The following is a 22343-nucleotide window of genomic DNA, read 5'->3' as shown; positions in this document are numbered from 1 at the left end:
ACTTGTCACTTCGGCTATTGTGTGGCTCTCCACTTGTCATTGTAGCCTTCTCTTGCCATTTTAGCTCATGGGAGGCCCAAATCTATAAATTGGAGCCCTCTCTCTTCATTAATAGAGGCTCTCTTGCTGCACACTAGCCTCTACCACCGTTGAAGGCTACCCTAATGATGGCTACTCTCTTTCTCTCTCACTTGAAGGCTGCCCATGAAGAATACCAAAAGCCAGTCTTGCACACCTCATGCATTGACAATAGATGAAAATCAAGTGCTGGGAGGTAAAGAACACGAGAGGAATGCTTTTCCCCTCTGCCATCGGGAATGATCTCCATCGAGCCCTCACTGCGTATCGGTATGGTGGAATTGTCGCCAATGAAAATGTGACCTGACTGCCGTTTCAGATCCTGAAAGAAGTCACAGGAAGGAGTCATGTGCCTGGAAGCACCACTATCAAGAATCCATTCCCGAGTATCCTTTGCGGTGAAGCCAACTGCCTCCTCGCTCGAAGAAGATGAAGCATTCGCGTCCAACATCTCCCAAGTGCACAAAGGTTGGAGTCTTTGCAGCAGAAGCTGAAGAATCAGCACTCTTCCCAGTCCGCTTGGGACACTTCCTCCAATATTATAGGTCCTCTGGGCCTTCAGTTTCTCTTGGTCTGAGTTGGGCTTCTTCTCAGAAGACTTCTCCGATGAAGCCTTCCCTTTGCCCTTGTTGTTATTACGGCCTTTTGACCGTTGGCTAGTTAAGGCCTCGGAACCTCCGCCCTGTGGAGGGTTCGTGAATCGCTCTTCCTGGTCCAAGACCATGGGCACAAGCTCCTCCCATGTGATGGTGCTGAGCCTGCCATTGGTGATCAAAGAGGAGTAAAAGGCTGAGTACTGAGAGGGCAAATGTGACAGCAACGTTATGACCATATCCTCTGATGATATCTCTTTCCCTGCTTGGAGAACTTCCTGCTGAAGAGCCTGCAGCTTGTTGATGTGCTCTCGCATCGTCGACAAATTTGCAGGATTTATCACCCGCATCTGAACTTCCAAGGAGATTCTCTTCATGGGTGATACCCTCTTGTAGAGAGAAGCCAAATGTTGCCAAATACCTCTGGCTAGCGTCATATGCTTTATGTGATTGATCACCTATGGTGTGGAGTTGAGGAAGATGAAAGAACGGACTCTGGTATTGACACGATCCCATAACTATGCCTGTGCCTCCCGTTTCTTCCGAATAGAGGGTAACTCCCCTTCCTCTAACTCCGACCGTGGAACCCCAACAACAATGAAATCAGCCAAGTCATAGGACTCCAAAACAGATTCCATCATTACCTTACATATGCCGTAGTTGTTCCCGTCCAATTGGCGGTCCACTGGGAACGTGGGGAGTGTCGGGATCTTCACGTGCTTCTCAGCCATCTCAAGCAAATCTGCCATCTCAAAGGTTCACAAGGTCTTGTGAAGGGAGGGTGGGTGGGAAAAAAGAAGAAGAAGAGGCTGCAAATAGAATGCAAGGTGGCTGTCCAATGATGATGGCCGCCTTCTACCCGATCTCCAAGTCCCGTACAGCCCAAAACAATCTTGAATCAGCAAACCCTTGACGTCCCACTGTCTCCAAGCTTCAAGCTACTTGGGGCTCTGATACCATGTCAAAATGCACAGTGGAACTGAAGACAACTGTTGTAGAGAGCAATACAGATGCAAGAGAGAGAGAAGCTAGTGTAACTCTGCTATATACACCAATAAAATCCCGGAATGTACAATGGAGAGTGGGGGGAGGCAAGGGGCCATTTTATATGGCTGCAGGCTGCTGGTCGGCTAGCACAAAACAAGCCGACAGCAGCAAAAATGCTCACGACCAACAATAAGTACAGTCGGCTACTATTGTAGGTCAGGTCGGGTAGCAGAGTCCAGTCAGCTAGCATCTGATACAGTCAACAAGCACAAAACAGCCTCCCACACCAAGCAAAAAATGAGAAAAATACATGGAAGTGAGGAAAAAATGGGGAAAACTGGGCGGGCACACCCACAACAGAGGCCCTGACATATTGTACAGACAGGAGATGACTGCTAACATGTGAACCATAAATAACCACAACATCCAATGTGACTAGTACACATATATCATAGAAGTCCCATAAGCTTAATAGTGTAGTAAATGTCTAAGTTGTATACCACTGTGAACCATACATAACCACAACATCCAATGTGACTAGTACACATATATCATAGAAGTCCCAAAAGCATGGTAGAAACGGTGCTACGCAGAATTGAGCGCAAGGAGCAAAACGAAATAAAGTAGGCCGTCTCTCAATAAACAATAATGTTAGTTGTGACACTTGCAAATAATCCTGCATCAAACGCAAATAGTTAGGCCCAAAAATACAAGTCAGTACCAATTGTGCATATACTATCCATGCGGAATATGTGGAAATCACCCACGTACCGTAAGTAGTATAATGGTGTCACAAGCGTCCCCGATTGACCATAGAGGAATGTAGCTAACATCCATGTCCATGTGTGCACATGACATCCCCTCCTGCCAAACTTGATGACGGGATTCCAACTGTTGACCTTGGATGACTGTCATCATCCCTTTTATCTCCTCTTGGACTCCCAAATCTGTCATTCTTCCTTCCTGGCAACCTTTTCACTGAAAACCTTGCCATGTCTCTGAGTCCATCCAGATCTGGAGTTGAGATCTGTGTGTCTGTTCCACATTGTCCCCTTGCCTTTATACTTGTCTCTAAACATTTGAATGGTCTCCCTTCCGAGATTGATCATGGCATCCTTCCTCCACCACCTTGGAACCGTTTTCCCAAGAGCCTTCCTTGGTATGCCCCAAATGGCATCCGACCCTAAGGGCTACTCCCATTCCCTTGGGTTTTGATGACACCGACCAACCCCATGGGATTCCTACCCTGGCTGTGTTACAACTTACTCTCCTTGAAACTATGCACCTTTATGGGACACTTACAGCACTTAGCCTTACTGAGCCTGATGCTCTGATACCAATGTCACATGCACGGAAGCTCTGTTTGTTTGTCTTCTTTCAGCCCTAAGTAACTGAATAGGAACCTTGATGCAAATCACCAACAAAGACAGAGAGAAGAGAGAGAGTGATACCTGTATTTTCAGTATATTTATATGTTACAAAGATGTATATGTTAATACAAATCTGTGGCCTTTGGCCTTCCCAAAAGGGTATCCTAAGGCCTATCTATGACCTGTCCTCGAGAGAGGATCAGATGATGAGACTTAATCTGGCCTAGCCTTTATATAGGCCCCAAAAAAGCACTATGAACTGGCCGACCTGCGTTCGGCTTGTTCTAGGACAAATCCTAGAAATAACATGCTGGATGACACACACCCTTCAGAAGTTGCTGTAAAACTGGCCGACCTGATCCTTGCCCAAATGGATGTCTTCTAAGCTCCTTCTAGTGTCCTAATCTACTATTTATCCGCGTGCTAATCAGGGATTAGCATTGCAAGTCAGCCATGACCATGTGTGCAAAGATTGGCATTCAGGATTACACGTGATATGGTTATTTGCTAATGGTTCAGACTAGGGAGTAACATGGGTTGGTAGTTGACTATTGGGGAGTTTGTTAATATTCCCATAGAAGTTATGAGTGTGCATATCAAGGGATGATCCTCAGTCTAGCTTTTGAGGCAGCCAGAAACCAAAGGTGACCATTGACATGGTGAGACATGAATGGTGGTTTCTCAAGGGCAAGGTTGTCTCTGGAGTCTCAAGTTCTCATGAATTTTATGCAGGTGCTAACTTTTCTGTGCTCGGTGTATGGCTGGCTTAATGAATTTCTTTCCATGTTCTTAGGCCTGTGTGTGTACGCAGCTGGTTTGGTGTACTGGATGCATGTCATGGTAGATCTAGATTCTATGAGGTTGCCATGTATACATAAGCTCATCCTTGACAATGAGTCCGTACATCATTGTATGCAAGTTATAAGTTCTATAGCAATCCTAACATTTGGTCTAAATAGTCTTTTCTTTTCTATTCTGGTGATTGTTTTTGTAGACGATCTTCTTGCCAGTTGTTGGTCTAGTAGATCCAAACTCTCTGAAGCCTGGAGATCTGGTTGGGGTTAACAAGGACAGTTATCTTATCTTAGACACACTTCCTTCTGAATATGATTCTCGAGTCAAAGCTATGGAAGTTGACGAGAAGCCTACGGAGGATTATGGCGATATTGGAGGACTCGACAAACAGGTGGCTGTGATTTTTTTTAAAATCTTTTTGTATTTTCACTACTGCAAGCAAAGAATCTTTGGTTTTAATGGTAGAAGATTTAGGTGTCATTGAAGTCCAGAAATATTTCTGCATCAAGGCCCTTGCGGCCCTGGCCAGACCCCAGGGGGGCTGTTTCTTTCCTGTCCGCCCCATGCAACACCTGCCAGGTATCGTACACTGCTGCCTGCTGTGGCCTGGAGTGCTGTCCCAAGCCTTGTTTGTCAAGGTGCGAAACAAGCTGGGAAGCCTTTGGGTGTCTGAGATCCCACCAAGGGTGGAGGTTTTCTGCCCCTAGCACAGATATGTTTGTTAAGTATCCTTATCTAACTTAGCATAAGCCTCCTTGCTTGTAAATGCCAAAAAGGACCATAGAATGAGTGTCTGTGGATCATTGTGACATTCTACAGGCTCAAGTAAATCAAGACCACTGTAACGTGAAGGTCCTTAGACATAATGATGCTCCAAATGTCACCAGCATGTGACATGGACTGCACATTTATGATGAGTAGGACTGTATGGACTTGGTTGTTGCACGCAGATCCAAGAGCTAGAGGAGGCAATTGTATTGCCCATGACACACAAAGAGCGGTTTCAAAGTCTAGGCATCCGCCCACCAAAAGGTGTCCTGCTTTATGGTCCTCCTGGGACCGGCAAGACTTTAATGGCAAGAGCATGTGCAGCACAAACAGACGCAACATATTTGAAACTTGCAGGCCCGCAGCTTGTACAGGTGAGTCACTGGCTATTGATCAAGCTTAATGCTGCTGGGTTATAAAGTGGTTTCCTTTAGGCTTGGCAATGAATGGCCTGACATTCCTGTTGCTAATAATTCTGTCTTCAGATGTTCATTGGAGATGGTGCCAAGCTTGTCAGAGATGCATTTCAACTTGCAAAAGAAAAAGCTCCTTGCATCATTTTCATTGATGAAGTTGATGCTATTGGAACCAAACGTTTTGATAGGTATTCTGAGGGGCAAAAAATAATACTGAACGGTGTCCTCTCTAAAATAAGGTTTACTCTTTATGTCATTTTCTGGTGTGATGGTGCTCAAATTGGCTACCTTTAACCTCTGCAGTGAGGTGAGTGGTGACAGAGAAGTGCAACGAACCATGCTGGAGCTCTTGAATCAGCTGGATGGGTTTAGCAGTGATGATAGAATTCGGGTAAGCAACTTGTTTTGAGAATTTCTGTGGTTTCTGTGGTGCCAACTTGTGTGTGTAGCCGGCTGGTCATGTCTATGGTGTGGGTGATACCAATTGGGACTTTGGGCAGGTAATTGCAGCCACCAATCGGGCAGACATTCTAGACCCTGCTCTTATGAGGTCTGGGCGTCTAGACCGTAAGATTGAGTTTCCACACCCAACAGAGGAGGCCCGAGCACGCATCTTACAGGTTTCACTCTGCAAGTCATTATTGTAGACATGGCTAATGCAATGGGCAGTATCAGAATCTCATCAAAGTGTGTGATGTTTCCAGATTCATTCTAGAAAGATGAATGTGAAACCAGATGTCAACTTTGAAGAATTGGCTCGATCAACTGATGACTTCAATGGAGCCCAACTCAAAGCAGTATGTGTGGAAGCGGGTATGCTTGCCCTGCGGCGTGATGCCAACGAGGTATTGTGGTTACACATGCTATGGTTGCACCACAATATGCCCTATGCTGATCTCTAATTGCACCTTGACTACATTCATATGGGCTTTCGCAGGTCACTCATGAAGACTTTAACGAGGGCATTATCCAAGTACAGGCCAAGAAGAAGGCCAGCTTAAATTACTATGCCTAGGTCTTGGCGTACTGTAGCACTTTTAAGTGGCACCGTTTCCAAGCAATATTTACTGACATTTTCAAAGCTTGTTTCTGTCGGGAGAGTTTGTAGGGGGTGTGTTCCCGTGAGAGCTTTAATCCACAGTACCTTTGTTTTTTCCAGATGTGGCTGCTCTACTTTGGATCTATAATTTATGTTTTTCTCCGTACTTGTCTCAGCTTTTTTTTTTAGTGCCTCGTAACTGTCATCTTTTTGGGTCCTTATGATAGTAAGTATTGTCCACAAAGCCTAGGGGTAGAAAGAGGTTTTGTGGCCCTTTTTGATATCTGGGCAGTTCTTGAGAAGGGCCATGTTAAGGTAGATGTATGTTTATTTATATGAGATCTCATGTTTTCTTCCTGCCCTCCCCAACCACCAAAGGTAGATACCTTCCAGTAGTAGGTAGTATCCATCCATGCCCTTAGGTAGTATCCTTACATTCCCTTTACTGCATGCTTGCGTGTGCAGCTCTGTTAAACTGTCCGCAGACTTACATGGATTATATGGGGCCAACCGAGTAAATGTCAAAGTCAAAAAGGGGTCAAACTATTGTTTGGCCCCTAGGTGAAGGGGTGAAGAGTAGGGGGCTGATGATATGGACATGTTTAAGTTAATGCTTGCACTGAAATTGTTTGTCTATGCTTTTAGTGGTCTGCTGCAATTCAGCATCACCAGTAATAATGTGTAGTTAAGGCTAGGTGCTGGAAGGTACTTAATATTACCAAAAATTTGGTACTTTGCTTTTCCTATGTATGAGCAAGAAATGTCATTATTTTTAATGATTTTCAAGGTACCAAATGCTTTTTTTGGTTAAGATATGTATGGATACAGTGCAGTACTCAGTAAATGCTTGAAACTATTACGAACTGTAATTCAATGTTTATGTATCTAGTTGAAAAGTAGCTATGTGGCTTAAATCCAGTTTGTGTGGCGTTTGGCGGATGGACTTGCCATCCTTCTTACCTGGCATCTTAAATTGGGAAAAACTTACCAATAAATAAATCAAATTAAATTGTGTTGTACATTGGGAGAGGCTTTCAGCTTAACCCAACTCTGTTGTGCGGCTTTTTTGCAATGACCATTCTCACCTTGTACTAGATGTTCTAGGGTCCACTGCCCAAATCAAGGACACAGAACATTGTGAATTTGGAGATTGTGTTATATATTTGAAAAAAAGGGGGGATGAGATTAAGCTCTTTGGATTCCGTTAATTTTGTGCTTTGCTCTAGTATCCCACTATCTCCATTCCCCCCTTCGCCTATCACTGCTGCCACCTTGCTTCTCCCCTCTTTGGCACCACTCTCACCAATCTCTTTTTTGTTTTTGTAGTCCTTTCTCCTCGACTCTCTCCCCTGTTTTGTGCAGTAGCGTCTCCATCTCTCGCTCTCTCTCTCTCTCTCTCTCTCCTCCCTTACATATGTGATACTCTTTACCTCCTTGCTGTTGCTTATACTTCCTTTCTTTCTCTCAAGTTAGCCAACTCCTTCCAACAAGCTCTTAAAACCCTAAGATCTCTCTAGATAATTGTTATGCATAAACATGCATAAATCAGGCATAAACTCAACCACCCAACCACCCCCGAGCCCAAGAGATGCACACATGAATAATAAATGAAATACATCATACCTCTACCTTGATGTCCCATACCATCAAGAGGTATAACTCCAATCCAATAGCATGTAGCTAAAGTGTGAAATGGTAGAAGAGTAGATATGAACCTCTACAAAGAGAGCATAACATAGCCTTGGTCTCATGGAGCCCAAACCTCCAAGCCCCCTTGAGTGTGCCCCATGCCCCTATTATATAGGAGGGCTCTCAAGTGACTCTTGACTTTCCATTCCTCATGTGTGACCCTTGGATGCCTGACCCTAACCTTAACCCTTAAGGTTAGTCCTAATCCATGCTCTACTAGAGCTTGTTCCCATGCTCCCATGCTCACAAGCCTAATGTGGGTTAGCCTCCTAGTATATGCACACATAATGTGTATATAACATAGCACACATAATGTACATATAACATACTTCCCCTCTCTCAAAACATTGCACTCTTGCAATGAAAAGAAGGAGAACTGCGCTGAACAATCTCAACCAACTCCCAAGTCGAATCCTCAATTTTCCTATCTTTTCACCTAATTTTAACCTCAGGGATTAGTCAACTAGAAAGTTTCCTTTTCCTGAATTCATGTACCATATCAGGTTCATGTGGAACATAGGATAAATCTTCCACTTCAACGAGTTCTTGAGGAGTAACTCTGTTATCCTCATCTCCCAGTTTTCCTTTCAATCTATGGATATGAAAGACTGGATATGAACTCTAACAATTGGAGATAGTTTTAGTTCATACGCAACCGTGCCAATCCGATGTATAACTCGAAATGGACCACAATATCTAGGAGATAAATTCGAGCATTTTCCCATTGACAAAGTCTGAAAATCTTTAGGAACATTAAAATAAACCAACGCTCCTGGTTCAAAAGACCGAGATGAGCGTCCCCTATCAACATAAAACCGTGCCCTATCATGAGCACTCCTGATAGAATCCCGAGCTTCGGTCAGAATTTCTTGCATATTATGTCAAAAATCCCTCGATGCATCAAGCTCGATGTCCTTAAGACCGACATCAATAGGTGCCCTGAGTTAATACCCATACATAAGTATGCACGGACTAAAATAATAGCCGTAAATTTAAAACTGTTATAGGTAAATTTCATCATTGAAATATTTTTCAATATGATGATTTTCTAGAGACATGCACAAAGCATATACACTATAATCTGATTCATACACTCTGTTTGCCCATCAGACTACTGTGGATGATCAGAGCAATTCACATTCAAAGTAACTTCTTCATTGTAAACCATTCGGAATAAAGTAGGAAAACATGGCATTATAATAGCAGAAACCAGGGATTTATCGACGCCCCGACATACCCATATCTGCATATGGAATAATCGACGTCTCGAGTTACCCATATCAACATAGAGTCATCAACGTCTCGATGAGTCACATATGTCCATCCGTAAACCTATCACGTTGATTGTGTAAATCACCTAAAGTACGGAACTAGAGAAAGAAATGCCAACAAAGGAAGAATCTAAATTTCCTTATCCAAACACAACAAGATAAACTTGTTTGAACTCTAAAGAAAGAGATTTCAACAAGTGAAAATGTCGATGAGATTGCCCTCATCATAACATGCAAGCTATAGATAAAAGAAATTTATCTAGAGAATGTCCACACTATAACTTCTAGTGAATTTAGAAAATAAGATTGTCTTTGAATGTTGAGGTCAACATGCTAAGTGATGTAAGCAAAGCAACAATCTTGAGCCCAAATTATCCCATAAGATAATATATGTGAGGGATCACTAGCGTCCCATACCACCATGATACCACCCATACATACCTTAACAATTTGAAACTCCCTAGTATGCCGTCTAGGAAATATAAATAAAATCCTGTATAAAAGGAATAAGATGGCCTTATCCAGACTTTCACATACTAAACCTGTCTCTATATACTTGAGACTACATCAAGGAATAACTCCTTTTGAGTACATCATTAGAAAAGAAATTGAATTATTGGCGCCTTTCTAATGATAACTACCCAAAACACAATAAAGTTAGGGTAGCAAAATAACTCACCTAGATATATAAGCAACTAGGTATCTGAGTTGAAACATATACAAGAGTATAAGAAATATACTCCAAAATTATGTGCAAAAAACGAAGGCAAATGCTACCTTCTAAGCACATGCAATTAATCAAAAGATCAAAAGATCAAAAGATCAAAAGATCCTTATAAAATCATGGATAAAAGCATAGAAGCTCCTTAAATCTATAAAAACCATAGTTGATCATAAAAATCAATGCATACCATCTAATGGACATAAATCATGCCAAAAGAAGCATTAAAATTGGTGGCCAGCTCATCAATCCGGAGTATATGAACGTTATGTTGTTCAAATAAGACTCCAAAGTAAGAAAGTGAAACACATGTGTGTAGCACTCAATAAGAAAACCCTAGACATAAGTGATCTAGGCAGAACCTGATGAGTCCATATAAAACTTGGAAAACATCCAATAAAATCCACCAAAACAAACCGATCAACTGACCCATGATAGAGGCTTAAAAAATTAAGCACAAGCCACACTTAAATAAGTGCAAAATAAATTATCATGGAAAAGTGTCAAAGGTAAAACACACTTTGAACGTAAATTATAGCCATCAAAAGAAATTAAGGAACATGTCCAAAAAGAATGGCTAAATCATGGTAAAAAATCATGAATACATCGTTTAGAATTAATCCAAACATAAATATCTATTAATACGAGATATAATCGTATTAATAATATGCGAATAATACGCATCTATCTAATGCCAGTACGAGAAAACGTACTTCAACATTAAATAACCCTCGAAAATATTAAATTCTCGAGAAAAAGAATTATCATGATTTTTTCTAATTTTTTCAAATTTTACAGGGTCTCAAAATATAATAATTTTGAATTCCACCAAATCTATCTCATGGCATTCCAAACCTATATTTTTTCAGAAAATTTTTAGCAATTTAATTTGCCAAAATACCATTGATATTTTAAAAATACCAATTTTTAGGATTTCTAAATATAATATCTAGAATATTCCTAATTTTCCCTGAGAATCCCATCGTTCACGAAATTTCCAATTCCGCCCGACAATTCTCAAATTCAATGAAAATTTTCAATTTTAATGGATTTTTCTAATTTTCTGGGTCAAAAAATATATTTTTAAAGGAATTTGAATGGTCACGGGCGCCCGAATGGACACACCACATGCTAAACACCAACCCCACATTTCTCCAAAATTTAAAATAACCTTTGTCTAATTTTTCACTAATTTTCAGGAATTTTTTGAAATTTTTAAATTACCCCGAACGCATTTAGAATACGAACGGTCAAAAAATTTCAGAATTCCAACGGTTTTCCCGGAATACGGAAAGCCAAAAGTTTTGGGAAAATGAAAAGACAAAAAAAATCGGAATGTGAAAGGTCAAAAGTTTCCGGAATACGGAAGGTCAAAAGTTTTTCCGGAATTCGGAAAGCCAAAAGGTTTCGGGAAAACGGAAAGCCAAAGGTTTTCCGGAAGATAAAAAGCCAAAAAAATTTTAAGAAGAAAATTTCAGAGAATTTTCAGAGAATTTTTTTCTCAAATCTCCTATTTTTCAGTATTTTTCAGGCTTATTTTCAAGCTTTTTTCTGAAATATATTCAAAAGCTTTTTTTAATTAAAAAACTCATTTTTTTAAAAAATGAAAAAAAATAAATATAAGCTTTAATTAGCTTATAGTTCATTTTGATTTTTTAGGGGGGGGGCGTTTTTTCGCCGGCGGCTGCTGCGCAGCCCCCCCCTCCCGTCGTCGCCTGCGTGTAAGAGAGAGAGAGATAATTCTCTCTTCTCCCCTCTCTCCTCCCTTTCCTTTCCAATTCCATCTCTCCTCCAATCTCTTCTCTCTCTCTCTCTCTTAACCAGAGAGATTAGCTTAATCTTTGATTAAAGATTTTAATTAAACTTAATCATAATTATGATTAATTATGATTTATGCTTAAAAAATATCATTTTAAAGAGATTTTTCACCTGGAAAAGAGAAAGAAAAATCAGATTTGAGAGGCGGAGAGAACCCCACGCACACGGGAGAGCATCTCATGCATCAACACGCTGTCCCCTGCTGAATTTCAGTAGAAATTGACAGAAATTTGATCACATTCCCGCGGAAAAAACCCGTAAAAAATGTATAAAAATACATTTTTAATCATAAAAATGCTCAAAAAATTCCTAAAAAATTAGGAAAAAATTTCTAGAAATTCAGGGAATCCATCCTACAAAAATATCCACCATAAACTTTATGGTATTTTTGTAAAAAATTCCATTAATGCTCAATTTTAACCATAAAAAATAGAAAAAAATAGCATTAACTCACGGTATTCCCCCGTAACGTCGATTCGTCCATTGAATTGAAGTACCACACGTTCCAATCACCATAACGATGATCCATGTGCATTTCATCAACACAAATCAACAAAAAAAACATTTTATTAGTAAATATTAAAATTTACTAAAAAAAATCAACAACAATTAAATAGAGATTGCTCTGATACCACTGTTAAAACCCTAAGATCTCTCTAGATAATTGTTATGCATAAACATGCATAAATCAGGCATAAACTCAACCACCCAACCACCCCCGAGCCTAAGGGATGCACACATGAATAATAAATGAAATACATCATACCTCTACCTTGATGTCCCATACCATCAAGAGGTATAACTCCAATCCAATAGCATGTAGCTAAAGTGTGAAATGGTAGAAGAGTAGATATGAACCTCTACAAAGAGAGCATAACATAGCCTTGGCCTCATGGAGCCCAAACCTCCAAGCCCCCTTGAGTGTGCCCCATGCCCCTATTATATAGGAGGGCCCTCAAGTGACTCTTGACTTTCCATTCCTCATGTGTGACCCTTGGATGCCTGACCCTAACCTTAACCCTTAAGGTTAGTCCTAACCCATGCTCCACTAGAGCTTGTTCCCATGCTCCCATGCTCACAAGCCTAATGTGGGTTAGCCTCCTAGTATATGCACACATAATGTGTATACAACATAGCACACATAATGTACATATAACACAAGCACTAGTGCTACTTATCCCGTCTTTGTGCTCCTCTGTCTTTTTTTCTTCGTCAATCTTGCCTTTCCAAAGTCTTGTTAATCATTTAGATATTTGACAACTTGCACCCTCGCCTTGTGCTTTTCCTTGTATTGCAGTGTCGTTTGAGGGTCTTTTTGAGAGAGATTGAGAGTCCGAAAGGGTCTATTAGACCACTAGTGTTTCATAGTGTCCATGAAGCTTATGAATCTAGAAAAAACATTAAAAAAACCAACTAGAGCTGAAGTAAGAAACAACCATGTAAGTGCCAATGCTACAATGGTACAATGGCATATGGACTATATCCATACATCATTGTTTGCAACCTCTCAAGTACATTATGATTTAAAGAAGGCATTGCATGAATTCTATTATCTAATTCATGCTCTGTATCATACACATATAGTTGGGCAAGTCGAGGAGCCGCATCTCATGTTCCATGAGGTATTACAGAACCAACACGATGATAGGTAGTACCATGGATTCGAAAATTAAATACTCCTCCTCCCTAGTGAACTGATTATCCAAGTGAGCACCTAGTGAAACAAATTCCAAGGGATCAAAGTGGATCCTCAATATCCATGAGTGTATGGAGGCTCTCCATATCCATTGGTTGTGGAGGGGCACTCATGTCTTTGGAGTGTCTTGGATCTAAAGCTCTCAGGTGGAGCATCTTCTCAGACCAGTGGGTCTCAGACGTCTAACTTGTCGCACTTGGATCGCTTTGTTTAGGGAGATGCGTGGGAGGCAAGGTGGCACCTTTGGCACATGGGTTATTAGTGTGCGATGGAGTAGGGGCATTTGGGTCAGATCTCTCTTGTGGTCGTTGGTGGGGGCGTCCATTTTGAGTCGGATGAAAGAAACTCATGATGGGGGCTTGTGAGGTACTTGGGGTTTGCATTTGCGCCTTTCCGCATGGTTGATATTTATGGCGGTTTAACTCTACCAAGAAGAGTCCTAGGGCATCACTGGTCTGGGAAATCAATCACATGAGGCAATGAGACCTCCCTCGTATCTCATAGTACATTGGGCTTCTGAAAAGTGCTCTTCGTCTTGACCTCTAGTGAATAGAATTGGCAAATCCTATTCTTTCTGGCAATGTCCTTGCTCACCCCAGCCTCCCTCCTCATGCGATGTGATTTAACTTTGATTTGGCCGATCACAATCCTCATGGCATGTGAGGTGTCTATAAAGATAGCCAAGATTTGACATCTTTGTAGGAAGGAAGTTGCAGTGGATCAGGCCATGTGACATGGGTCTTTAGTCTGAAGAAGTCAGCTCAAATATGTCCATTAATGTCTTGGTAGGTCAAAGGTAATAGTGGTGCATCCAGATTGTAGTGTGGAATGGGGGCAAGCAATCCATGTGAACCCCATGTGAGAGGAACCACTATGTGTAACCTTAGTATACATGACTCTTAACTTGTCCCATCGGCTAGTCTCCTAGACTACTCCAGTGCCAAGTGGGGGAGCTTGTCTTTGTCCAAGTTGTAGATATGGTATATGAACGTCACTATGTGGAAGAGGGCATCAACTACAAAGAAAGGGGACAGAATAATGGAGTGGGGCACTGAAGGCTTACTCCGAATCATTTGTTAAAACATCATGACGTGTGGTCTCTCTATCCTCCTCCAATCACCCTCCTTGAGGTTTGGTCCTAATAGGAGGCCCAATACATCACAATAGGTGTCACAAGTGTGTCAAAAAGGCAACCCTTAGTGCTAGGCTCTTGAAAGTGATCTTGGAAACATTATCACTTCAACTGAGTCAAAGTTGCATACCCTCTTGTCAGTCGACTTGGATTGCCGGGTGCTCATAGTGAAGTAGGGATTAGAAAAGGTGACTCCCAAGTATACATGAGATGAGACAATGTCTACATTATGACTTGTGTGTGTGTGTGTGTGTGTGTGTGTGTGTGAGTGAGAGAGAGAGAGAGAGAGAGAGAGAGAGAGAGAGAGAGAGAGAGAGAGAGAGAGAGAGTCTTTTATATTATGAGTACTTGCAAATGCATTTCCTCTTAGATTATCTTGAGGTGGTTAGTGTTACATGTGACCACCCACACGCACATATATAACACATGTGGAAAAGAGCTTACAAGGAACTTGGCACGATCAATATCCCTAATCTTATGGGTTCTTAACTATTTATCCTTTAAAGTCAACTACTAACCAGTGCTACATCTTGCATGCCCCATAGAGTAATAACAATATCCTATTAGCTTATCCATGCCAAAAATGTAACATCCTTCTTTCCTTAAGGGTCCATTTCTACATTATTTCAACCACAAGATCACCTCTTATGGGTTATCCATACTCTTCTAAGAAATAAATTGCTCAATAGATTCTCCTATTTTTTGCATTGACATTTTCATCGAACACATAGAAGGGAATAGTGATCGTCCTCACCCTCCACTTACAACAATTTAGATATCAACAATGCTCACGCAAAAATTATACTCCTAATACTTTGTAAAATGTTTTGATTAGCAATTGAAGACATTTAGATCAACTATCCTAGATAAAGGATCAAACTATATCAAATTCTTAAAGTTGATCACTCATTGACTAGGTATGGAGAATTTCTTTAGATAAAATTAGTCTCAAGGTTTCAAAATTTGACTTGGTAATATGCATAATACAAAATATATTGAATGGATTGGTAAAAATTCTCCCAAATATTTCTTCTTGTACCTTTCTTCGCTTGACCTACGTGAAAACCCCATATAGCACGTGCCTTCTTTGGTCAACTAACATATGAATAGGTTCTATGTATTCCAATTTGTCTTATACATGTATTTGATTTTGGCTACCATCTCTAAACACCATATAGTTGGAGATTTGGAAATGCATTTTTTGTTATTATTCTCCTCTTCTAATGAACACATTTCTTATAGCTTCCCATTTTTTCCCCCAATTCCATATCCTTATACCTATCTAGTTTCTATCCCTTTGTCTTGAATATGAATTGTTATACTATGTTGTAGATGACTGATTTTTATTTACTCATTTGCTAAAATATTTAAATGACCATTCCATGATGTGTTGGTTAGCCCAAGACATGATTTTATTGAATTATTTGAATGATCGTTTCATGTTGTGTGTGGATTAAGGAGACCTTCCTTGAAATGATGATCGACCTTCTTCCATGTTGTGTGTGAATTTAGGAGACCTTCTTCCTTGAAATGACGATCAATCATGTACGTTGAAGCATCTACATCTTCCATTCATGTGACTAGTACTTTTGTGTAAAGAAAATCATATATTTCATAAAGTCTCCTCTTGAGTGAATACTCAGCTTATTTAGATCTTGATGTTTTGGAAACCTTTTTCTACCATCCATATATGTTTTAATGCCTTCAATATATGTTTTAATGTCTTCAACTAAACTTCACCAACTCACCTTTAAGCTACTATTGTGATCCACAATATACTCCTATGTGAACTTTATAATTCTTTGATAATTCATCTCTAAGAGTGACACTACACTTCTTGGCCTTTTTTCAAGCTACATATCTTCAAAGTTACTCCAAATAAGATTAAGGATTATATCATCTCTAAGACCTCCAAGTAGTTCATTTGACAAGTTCATTGCAATGTAATTTATGCACTTCCTTTCTTATCCCATCCTTTTATGCATGTCTCACTTTCTTGTGGTCTTGCATCCTCACCAATAATAAATTTCCACCCAAGTCTTTGTCTTCTGGTATGAATTGCATTCCCAAATGCCACCAAATCCAAATGCTTCTATCAAGTTTCTCTTTAATGATAAAACTTGGTGCTCTAGACATATTTATAAGATAATGAAGAGAGACGACAACATATTTTCAAGTAAAGGTAAATGGTGTATGTGTGCAACTAACAAAAATATATGTTTGCTTCTATCAAGCTTCTCTCTAACGATAAAACTTGGTGTTCTAGACATATTTATAAGATAATGAAATTAGATGAAAATATTTTTAAAAAGTTAACTAACAAAAATATATTAAAATGATAAGAAATTATTTGCATATGTTGTTTTTTGTGGATATTGACACTTAGGTCTCCAAGAGTAATAAATTTGCACATGCTTCCAATAAGATACGATCAATTTATAAAGTAGCAATATATTAGTATGTGTAGATAAGATTTGTTAATGATATGTATACCTTGGTAATGTTTCTAATAGCATTGTTCCTACACCCATTGTGTTGGAGTGGAGACAAAGATAGCAATATAGATGCATGAAGCAAATGGAGATAGAGAGAAGCAGTGAAGTAACATGATAAGGTTGATTACACACACTCATAAGAGTGTGTACACATGCTCGGGGGGAAAAAGTACCTTGGCTTATTATTATCCCCAAAAAATGAAAATAAGCCCAAAGCTTTGTGAAAAGCTTCAAACTTCTCTTGTAAGAGAATGAGCCTCTCCTTGGCATAATGATAATGCACCTTAAATGTACTTTGTGCAAGCATAAAACATAGGGTTCCTTACAAAGGGCTAATACACTTTAGATATCAGTGAAGATGGAGGTGGGGGGGGGGGACATTGTCCAACACCAAGATCTCCCAAAAGACATATGAGCCATACACATTCCATAATTTTTTGTAAAAGCTAGGCTATACTCAGCTTCACAGCTTAAAGTAGTCATTGTCTTCTCTTCTTGAGTTACCCTATATAAGCTACACAGCTCAAAGTAGCCATCGCCTGCTATAATATATATGAATCACCAAGATGAAAGTAAAATACACTAGTAGACACTCGTGTGACATAATATCCAATCGAAATCACTAAAAGCATGCAGATGAATATCACTCCCCTTAGCTTAGAATAGCCCAAGGGATTGAGTCCCTGTAATAATAAGTATCGGAATACTCACTTGGTAGCCTGCCAATGCTTTTGGGACTATGCATTATCCTGCTCAATTGGTAGACGCCAAACTGAATGTCTAGCCTCGTATATTGCATAAATAGTAAAGTGATGCATCAAATGGTTCACCTGCATCTTGGAGACCGAGCCTAGCACTTGTCTCTAATGGTGTAGCAATAGGCTTACAATCTTCAAGACCAAATCGTCTAAGCAGTCTCTGTATGTATTTTGACTACAACATCACAATACCATCATCACACTGCATAATTGTATGCTCAAATAATAATGTAATGAGCCAATTCTATTATCTCAAATGAGGCAAATGTAATTATTTTTGAAAGCCAGACCATTATATCAATGAATGCAAAAAAAGGTTGGAGAAGAAGAATAAAAATTTAGGCATGGTTGTGGTTGATACATCTACACCAAGTGCTGAAAACAAGGAGTCAACAAACTATGTACAGGATGATTGGGCATTCATTGTGCACTGTAGTTATGATCCCTTCTCTCTATGTTGTAGGCACATTCACATGTAAAACAATAAATCATATCTAGTGAAGGAGTTGGTAAGGTTGTTCTCATAGCTACAAATAGTGGGACAATCACCACTCTCTGAGAATTCTTCTTTTATTCCAGGCATTAAAAAGAACTTGTTATCAGTATTCAGAAAAGTATGTAAGGGGTTTGTGCAGCCCCCGAGGAAAACCCCAAGTTCAAAACCATTGCTGATGATGTTGCAAGAGTACACTTGAAGGAGGTAAGCAAGGCATATGTGACAAGGTAGGGATTAGCTCCGAATCCTATGTTATGATTTATGAGCAATTGGGTGTAGGGTTCAAGGCTGTTCTTAACAAGAGACAGGTGGTGCCCATCCCTACACCGTTCCATGTGAATCAGGCATGAAAAAATCGTAATGCAAAAGTCTTAGACACAATTGGTTAGCTAATACATTTGATGACTTGGATTTGTAGGCCTTTAGTGATTTCAATTGGGTAGGCAATTACAATACATCTGGAAATTGTTTCTTTCTTGGCAATTTGTGCATATCTTGCATAAGTAAGAAAAAACCAACTATGGCAACATCATCCTATGAAGCTAAGTATAGAGCAACATTCAGTGTGATAGTTGAACATGTATGGTTGAGAAGATTGATGGCGAATCTTTGTGTCCCTTCTTCATACACACCTACTCTTATTCTCACTATGACAGTCAGAGTGTAATGGCATCTTTGTGTCCCTTCTTCATACACACCTACTCTTATTCTCCTTTTGACCCCACCACTCCAATATAGGTAGAGGCTTATGAAACAGGTACAACAAACTGCCAAAATTCAAGTGACCAAAGTGGGCATGCCGTAGCTCCATGTCACTCCTAGCACATGTGGTAAAAGTAGAGGTTTAATATAAAAACATTTACTACTGGACTCGATATTACATTGCTTAAGAATTCTTTAAAATTCCTTTACCTCTTGGACTGAATTCACAAAAAGAAATCCTTTGTTTCTTACACTCGTCTCCCAAACGTATCCCTTGGTTCTAGGACTTAAGTTCCAAACCTATTTTTTAGCTGATGGACACAAGTCACAAACCAATCCTTTGTCTATTAGAATCAAATCTCTCCTAAAGCTATGGTCAAGGGCTTGCAACCAAAGCTATTATTTGGCTCTCGAAATCAAGTCACAAATTGATCCTTTAAATATTGGATTGAAGTTGAAAAACTATGCAATAGCTCTAGGACTCATGTCCTAAAGCTATCATTGGGCTAATGCCATAAAGCTATCATTGGGCTAATGTCTAATTGAAGTTTAAAAATTATCCAATAGCTTTAGGATTCATGTCCTAAAGCTATCATTGGGCAAATGAGCATATATCTTTATCTCTTACACTCTAGTCCAAAACATATCATTCGGATAATAAGTTTTCCTACACTCTAGTCCAAAACATATCATTACACCAATGAACTCGACTTGAGTGCTAAACCTAGACAATGAAATGACAAATCGATCCTTTAACTCTTGGGCTCAAGTCTGAAAACTTCAAGTATCCAATCCAATATTGTGCCCACTTCCAAGTTGTCCAACATTATGCATTGCTTGCATTTTCATGGTAGTAATAAGTTAGATTTAGGTCACCATAAGCCCTAGCTTTAGGCATGATTTTAAAGATCTAACTAGATATTAATCCCCAAAAAAAACACACACACATTGATTTTGATAGTCCAATTGGTTTGTCTTCCTATCACTCTCATTAAGCCCTAGTTCACCATGGCCTTGAGTCCACACACTTCTCAATTTTTGGGGTTCTTTATCTTAAGAGTGGCTTTGAATAGGGCCAAAACTCATCATCCTCTTCTGAGAGCGACAACAATGAGGAAAGGCTACTTAAGCCAAAGAAAAATAACTCCTATTGGTCTAGAGCATTTACCAAAATGCTTAGCTGAATATCCAAATACCATTGAGAGAAGAAGAGTAGACTTGAAGTTGCTTAGGAGTTAGAATGAGAATTCCAATCGCAAGTACCCTTATCAATGGAAGAAAAATAACTCCTATTGATCTAGATCATTTACCAAAACGCTTGGCTGACTATCCAAATCCCCTTGTGAGGATAAGAGCACACTTGAAGTTCCTTATGAGTGGTTCTTAGAGAAACCCTAGTTGATTCTTGGAGGAACTGACTAGGGTGGTAGTACTAGAGGTGGATATGGTAACTAAGGGAGGTCTATACATACCTTTTGAGATAAGGGGTTTTGATATGTAGGCACCAAAGCTTGTGCTTGCTAAGGAGTGACTAGTGGGGCTGGCAGGGCCAATGCTTTCCCTAGCATGGAGCATCTATCATGGTGTGAAAGTCCACCATGTTAGGTTTCCTTAGCACCAACGGTGAGCTGTGTCCTGGTTCTTGTAGCACTGGCAATTAGCACAAAATTGTTGTTGTGTTAGGCCTTAACATAGACACTCTATACTTGTATAATTTCGACAGTAGATTACACATCAAACCATCTCTCTTCGTGGGAATAGATGTGGGTGTCCTGCTTGAAGTGCTATTAGCTAAGGCTATCCTTGGGGTTTCCCTTGAGGTTATCCCCCTACCACCACTACTGGCCTAAATGGTTGAGCACATTCTCTGCCAACTCGTCTATGCTCATGTCCCTTAACTAAGACTCTAGCTGGTGCTGGTTGGGCACCCTTGGGCGATGAGGCTGTTGTAAGATCCCTTCTAGTTATTCTTAATATATAAAAAGTTAAAAAATATAGCCTTAAAAAATGGGGAAAAATAATACTAAAATTGGACTGAAAAATAATAGGTAGCTATGTGTAAAAAGGTAGTGCATATGTGTGTAGATAGACAAATCAATTAAATTGTGAAACCATGTATACGGGTCCAGACACCTTGGTTTTGCCTAGGGTGGTTTGACTTGATGATAGTCCAATATATCTACGAGATCCTCGTGATGTCAGGACTCCTATTCTGGTTGTCCAAACTTGGTGAAAATGACAACTTTGCTTGTTGTACACTACTTGTAGCTTACTCTCTTGCTCACTATTTTGACCTATTCAAGTGGGACAACCCACATGTCCAAACTCTTCCAAAATTTAGGTATTCATGCTAGTATCAAAAACTATGTGGATGTCAACTGTAACATCAAAAATAGGGCTGCTGTAAACTACATCCCCCATGCCTTTCCTCCACCTAGACCATGGCTATAAACGGCAGGTCCAGACACCTTGGTTTTGCCTAGGGTTTGATATGGTGATATTCAATATATCTACTAGACTCTCTTGATGTGAGCTTATCATTAGCACTCCTACTGGCATGCTTGGGTAGAACCCAACATGTATTGGGAGCACTCGTGGTGCATGCTGCTACTACCGACATGCTTAGGTTATACCGGCATGCTTAGGAAGCATCCCATATGCATAAGAGATGGTGTTAGAGTTGACAATGCTTGAGGTCCCAATCAAACATGTATGTGAGGGGTGAATTTTGGGCAAGATGCAATGGGCATCATTCCCAAAAGATAGATTAGTAGGGGCTATCTAGAAATTACAACTTATACATAGTGATGTATGCGGCCTTATGAGGACACCATCGATTAGAGGATATCTTTACTTTGTGACGATTGGTTTCCAATCATGAACTAGCTTCATGTTTCACATGTATGGCCTTCTGAGGATCATGATGTACAACCCTCTTCTCTAAAAATCATGGTGCACAACCCTCTTCCGAGCATTGTGTACAACCCTCTTCTCTAAAAATCCATCATCATGAATGAGTGGTAGAATCTTAGACCAAAGTTCTTGATTTTATTATCCTAAAGCTTTTTGCATCACCAAGCTTGACCATGAGGCTTGTGCTTATGTGAGTGCTAGGTTCCCCCAAGCCTCTTAGTAATCCTTGGTGATTATGATAATAATAGCACCACAATCCAAGATTGTGGAGAAGATTGTCATTCCTTTATAAATGTTCCCTTATTGTTACATGTAACATGACATTTATTTTGTCACTTTAGTAAATAGTGTCCCAACTTTTTCTAACTAGTTTTGGGTATGGAAGGAGAGTGATCATTCATTTTGTTGCTTTTTTAAATAGTGTCCCAACTTGTTCATGGACACTTTTAGCAGAGGTGGCTTTGGATATGGAAGGAGGTGCTCAATGTGGCATGGTTTATCCTTCTCCTCAAATTCAGCTCTATGGGATCTTAGATTCCCTTTTATCCCTAGTCAATGGATAAGAGAATTTTCTTATAAAAGAGAACTTTTCAGGACTCGGCCTTT

General features: G+C 39.9%; 1 protein-coding gene across 1 annotated transcript in view; it reads left to right on the top strand.

The window, feature by feature from the left end:
• LOC147603013 (26S proteasome regulatory subunit 6A homolog) overlaps positions 1–6212 on the top strand; it is a 33565-nt gene extending 27353 nt beyond the window's left edge. Inside the window, exons 4-10 of the mRNA XM_086797003.1 lie at positions 4023–4214; positions 4774–4965; positions 5077–5195; positions 5311–5398; positions 5508–5627; positions 5712–5852; positions 5945–6212. Coding sequence (XP_086653129.1) covers positions 4023–4214; positions 4774–4965; positions 5077–5195; positions 5311–5398; positions 5508–5627; positions 5712–5852; positions 5945–6022 — 930 coding nt within the window. The 3' untranslated portion in view covers positions 6023–6212. The remainder of the gene's footprint in view (positions 1–4022; positions 4215–4773; positions 4966–5076; positions 5196–5310; positions 5399–5507; positions 5628–5711; positions 5853–5944) is intronic.
• The last annotated feature ends 16131 nt before the right edge of the window (positions 6213–22343 follow it).

The sequence above is a fragment of the Cibotium barometz genome, chromosome 65, assembly GCF_041138505.1.
Source record: "Cibotium barometz isolate CiBa-2024 chromosome 65, ASM4113850v1, whole genome shotgun sequence".
Lineage (NCBI taxonomy): Eukaryota > Viridiplantae > Streptophyta > Polypodiopsida > Cyatheales > Cibotiaceae > Cibotium > Cibotium barometz.
Note: the sequence above shows the minus strand (reverse complement) of the source record. Positions and strands in the feature narration are given on the sequence as shown.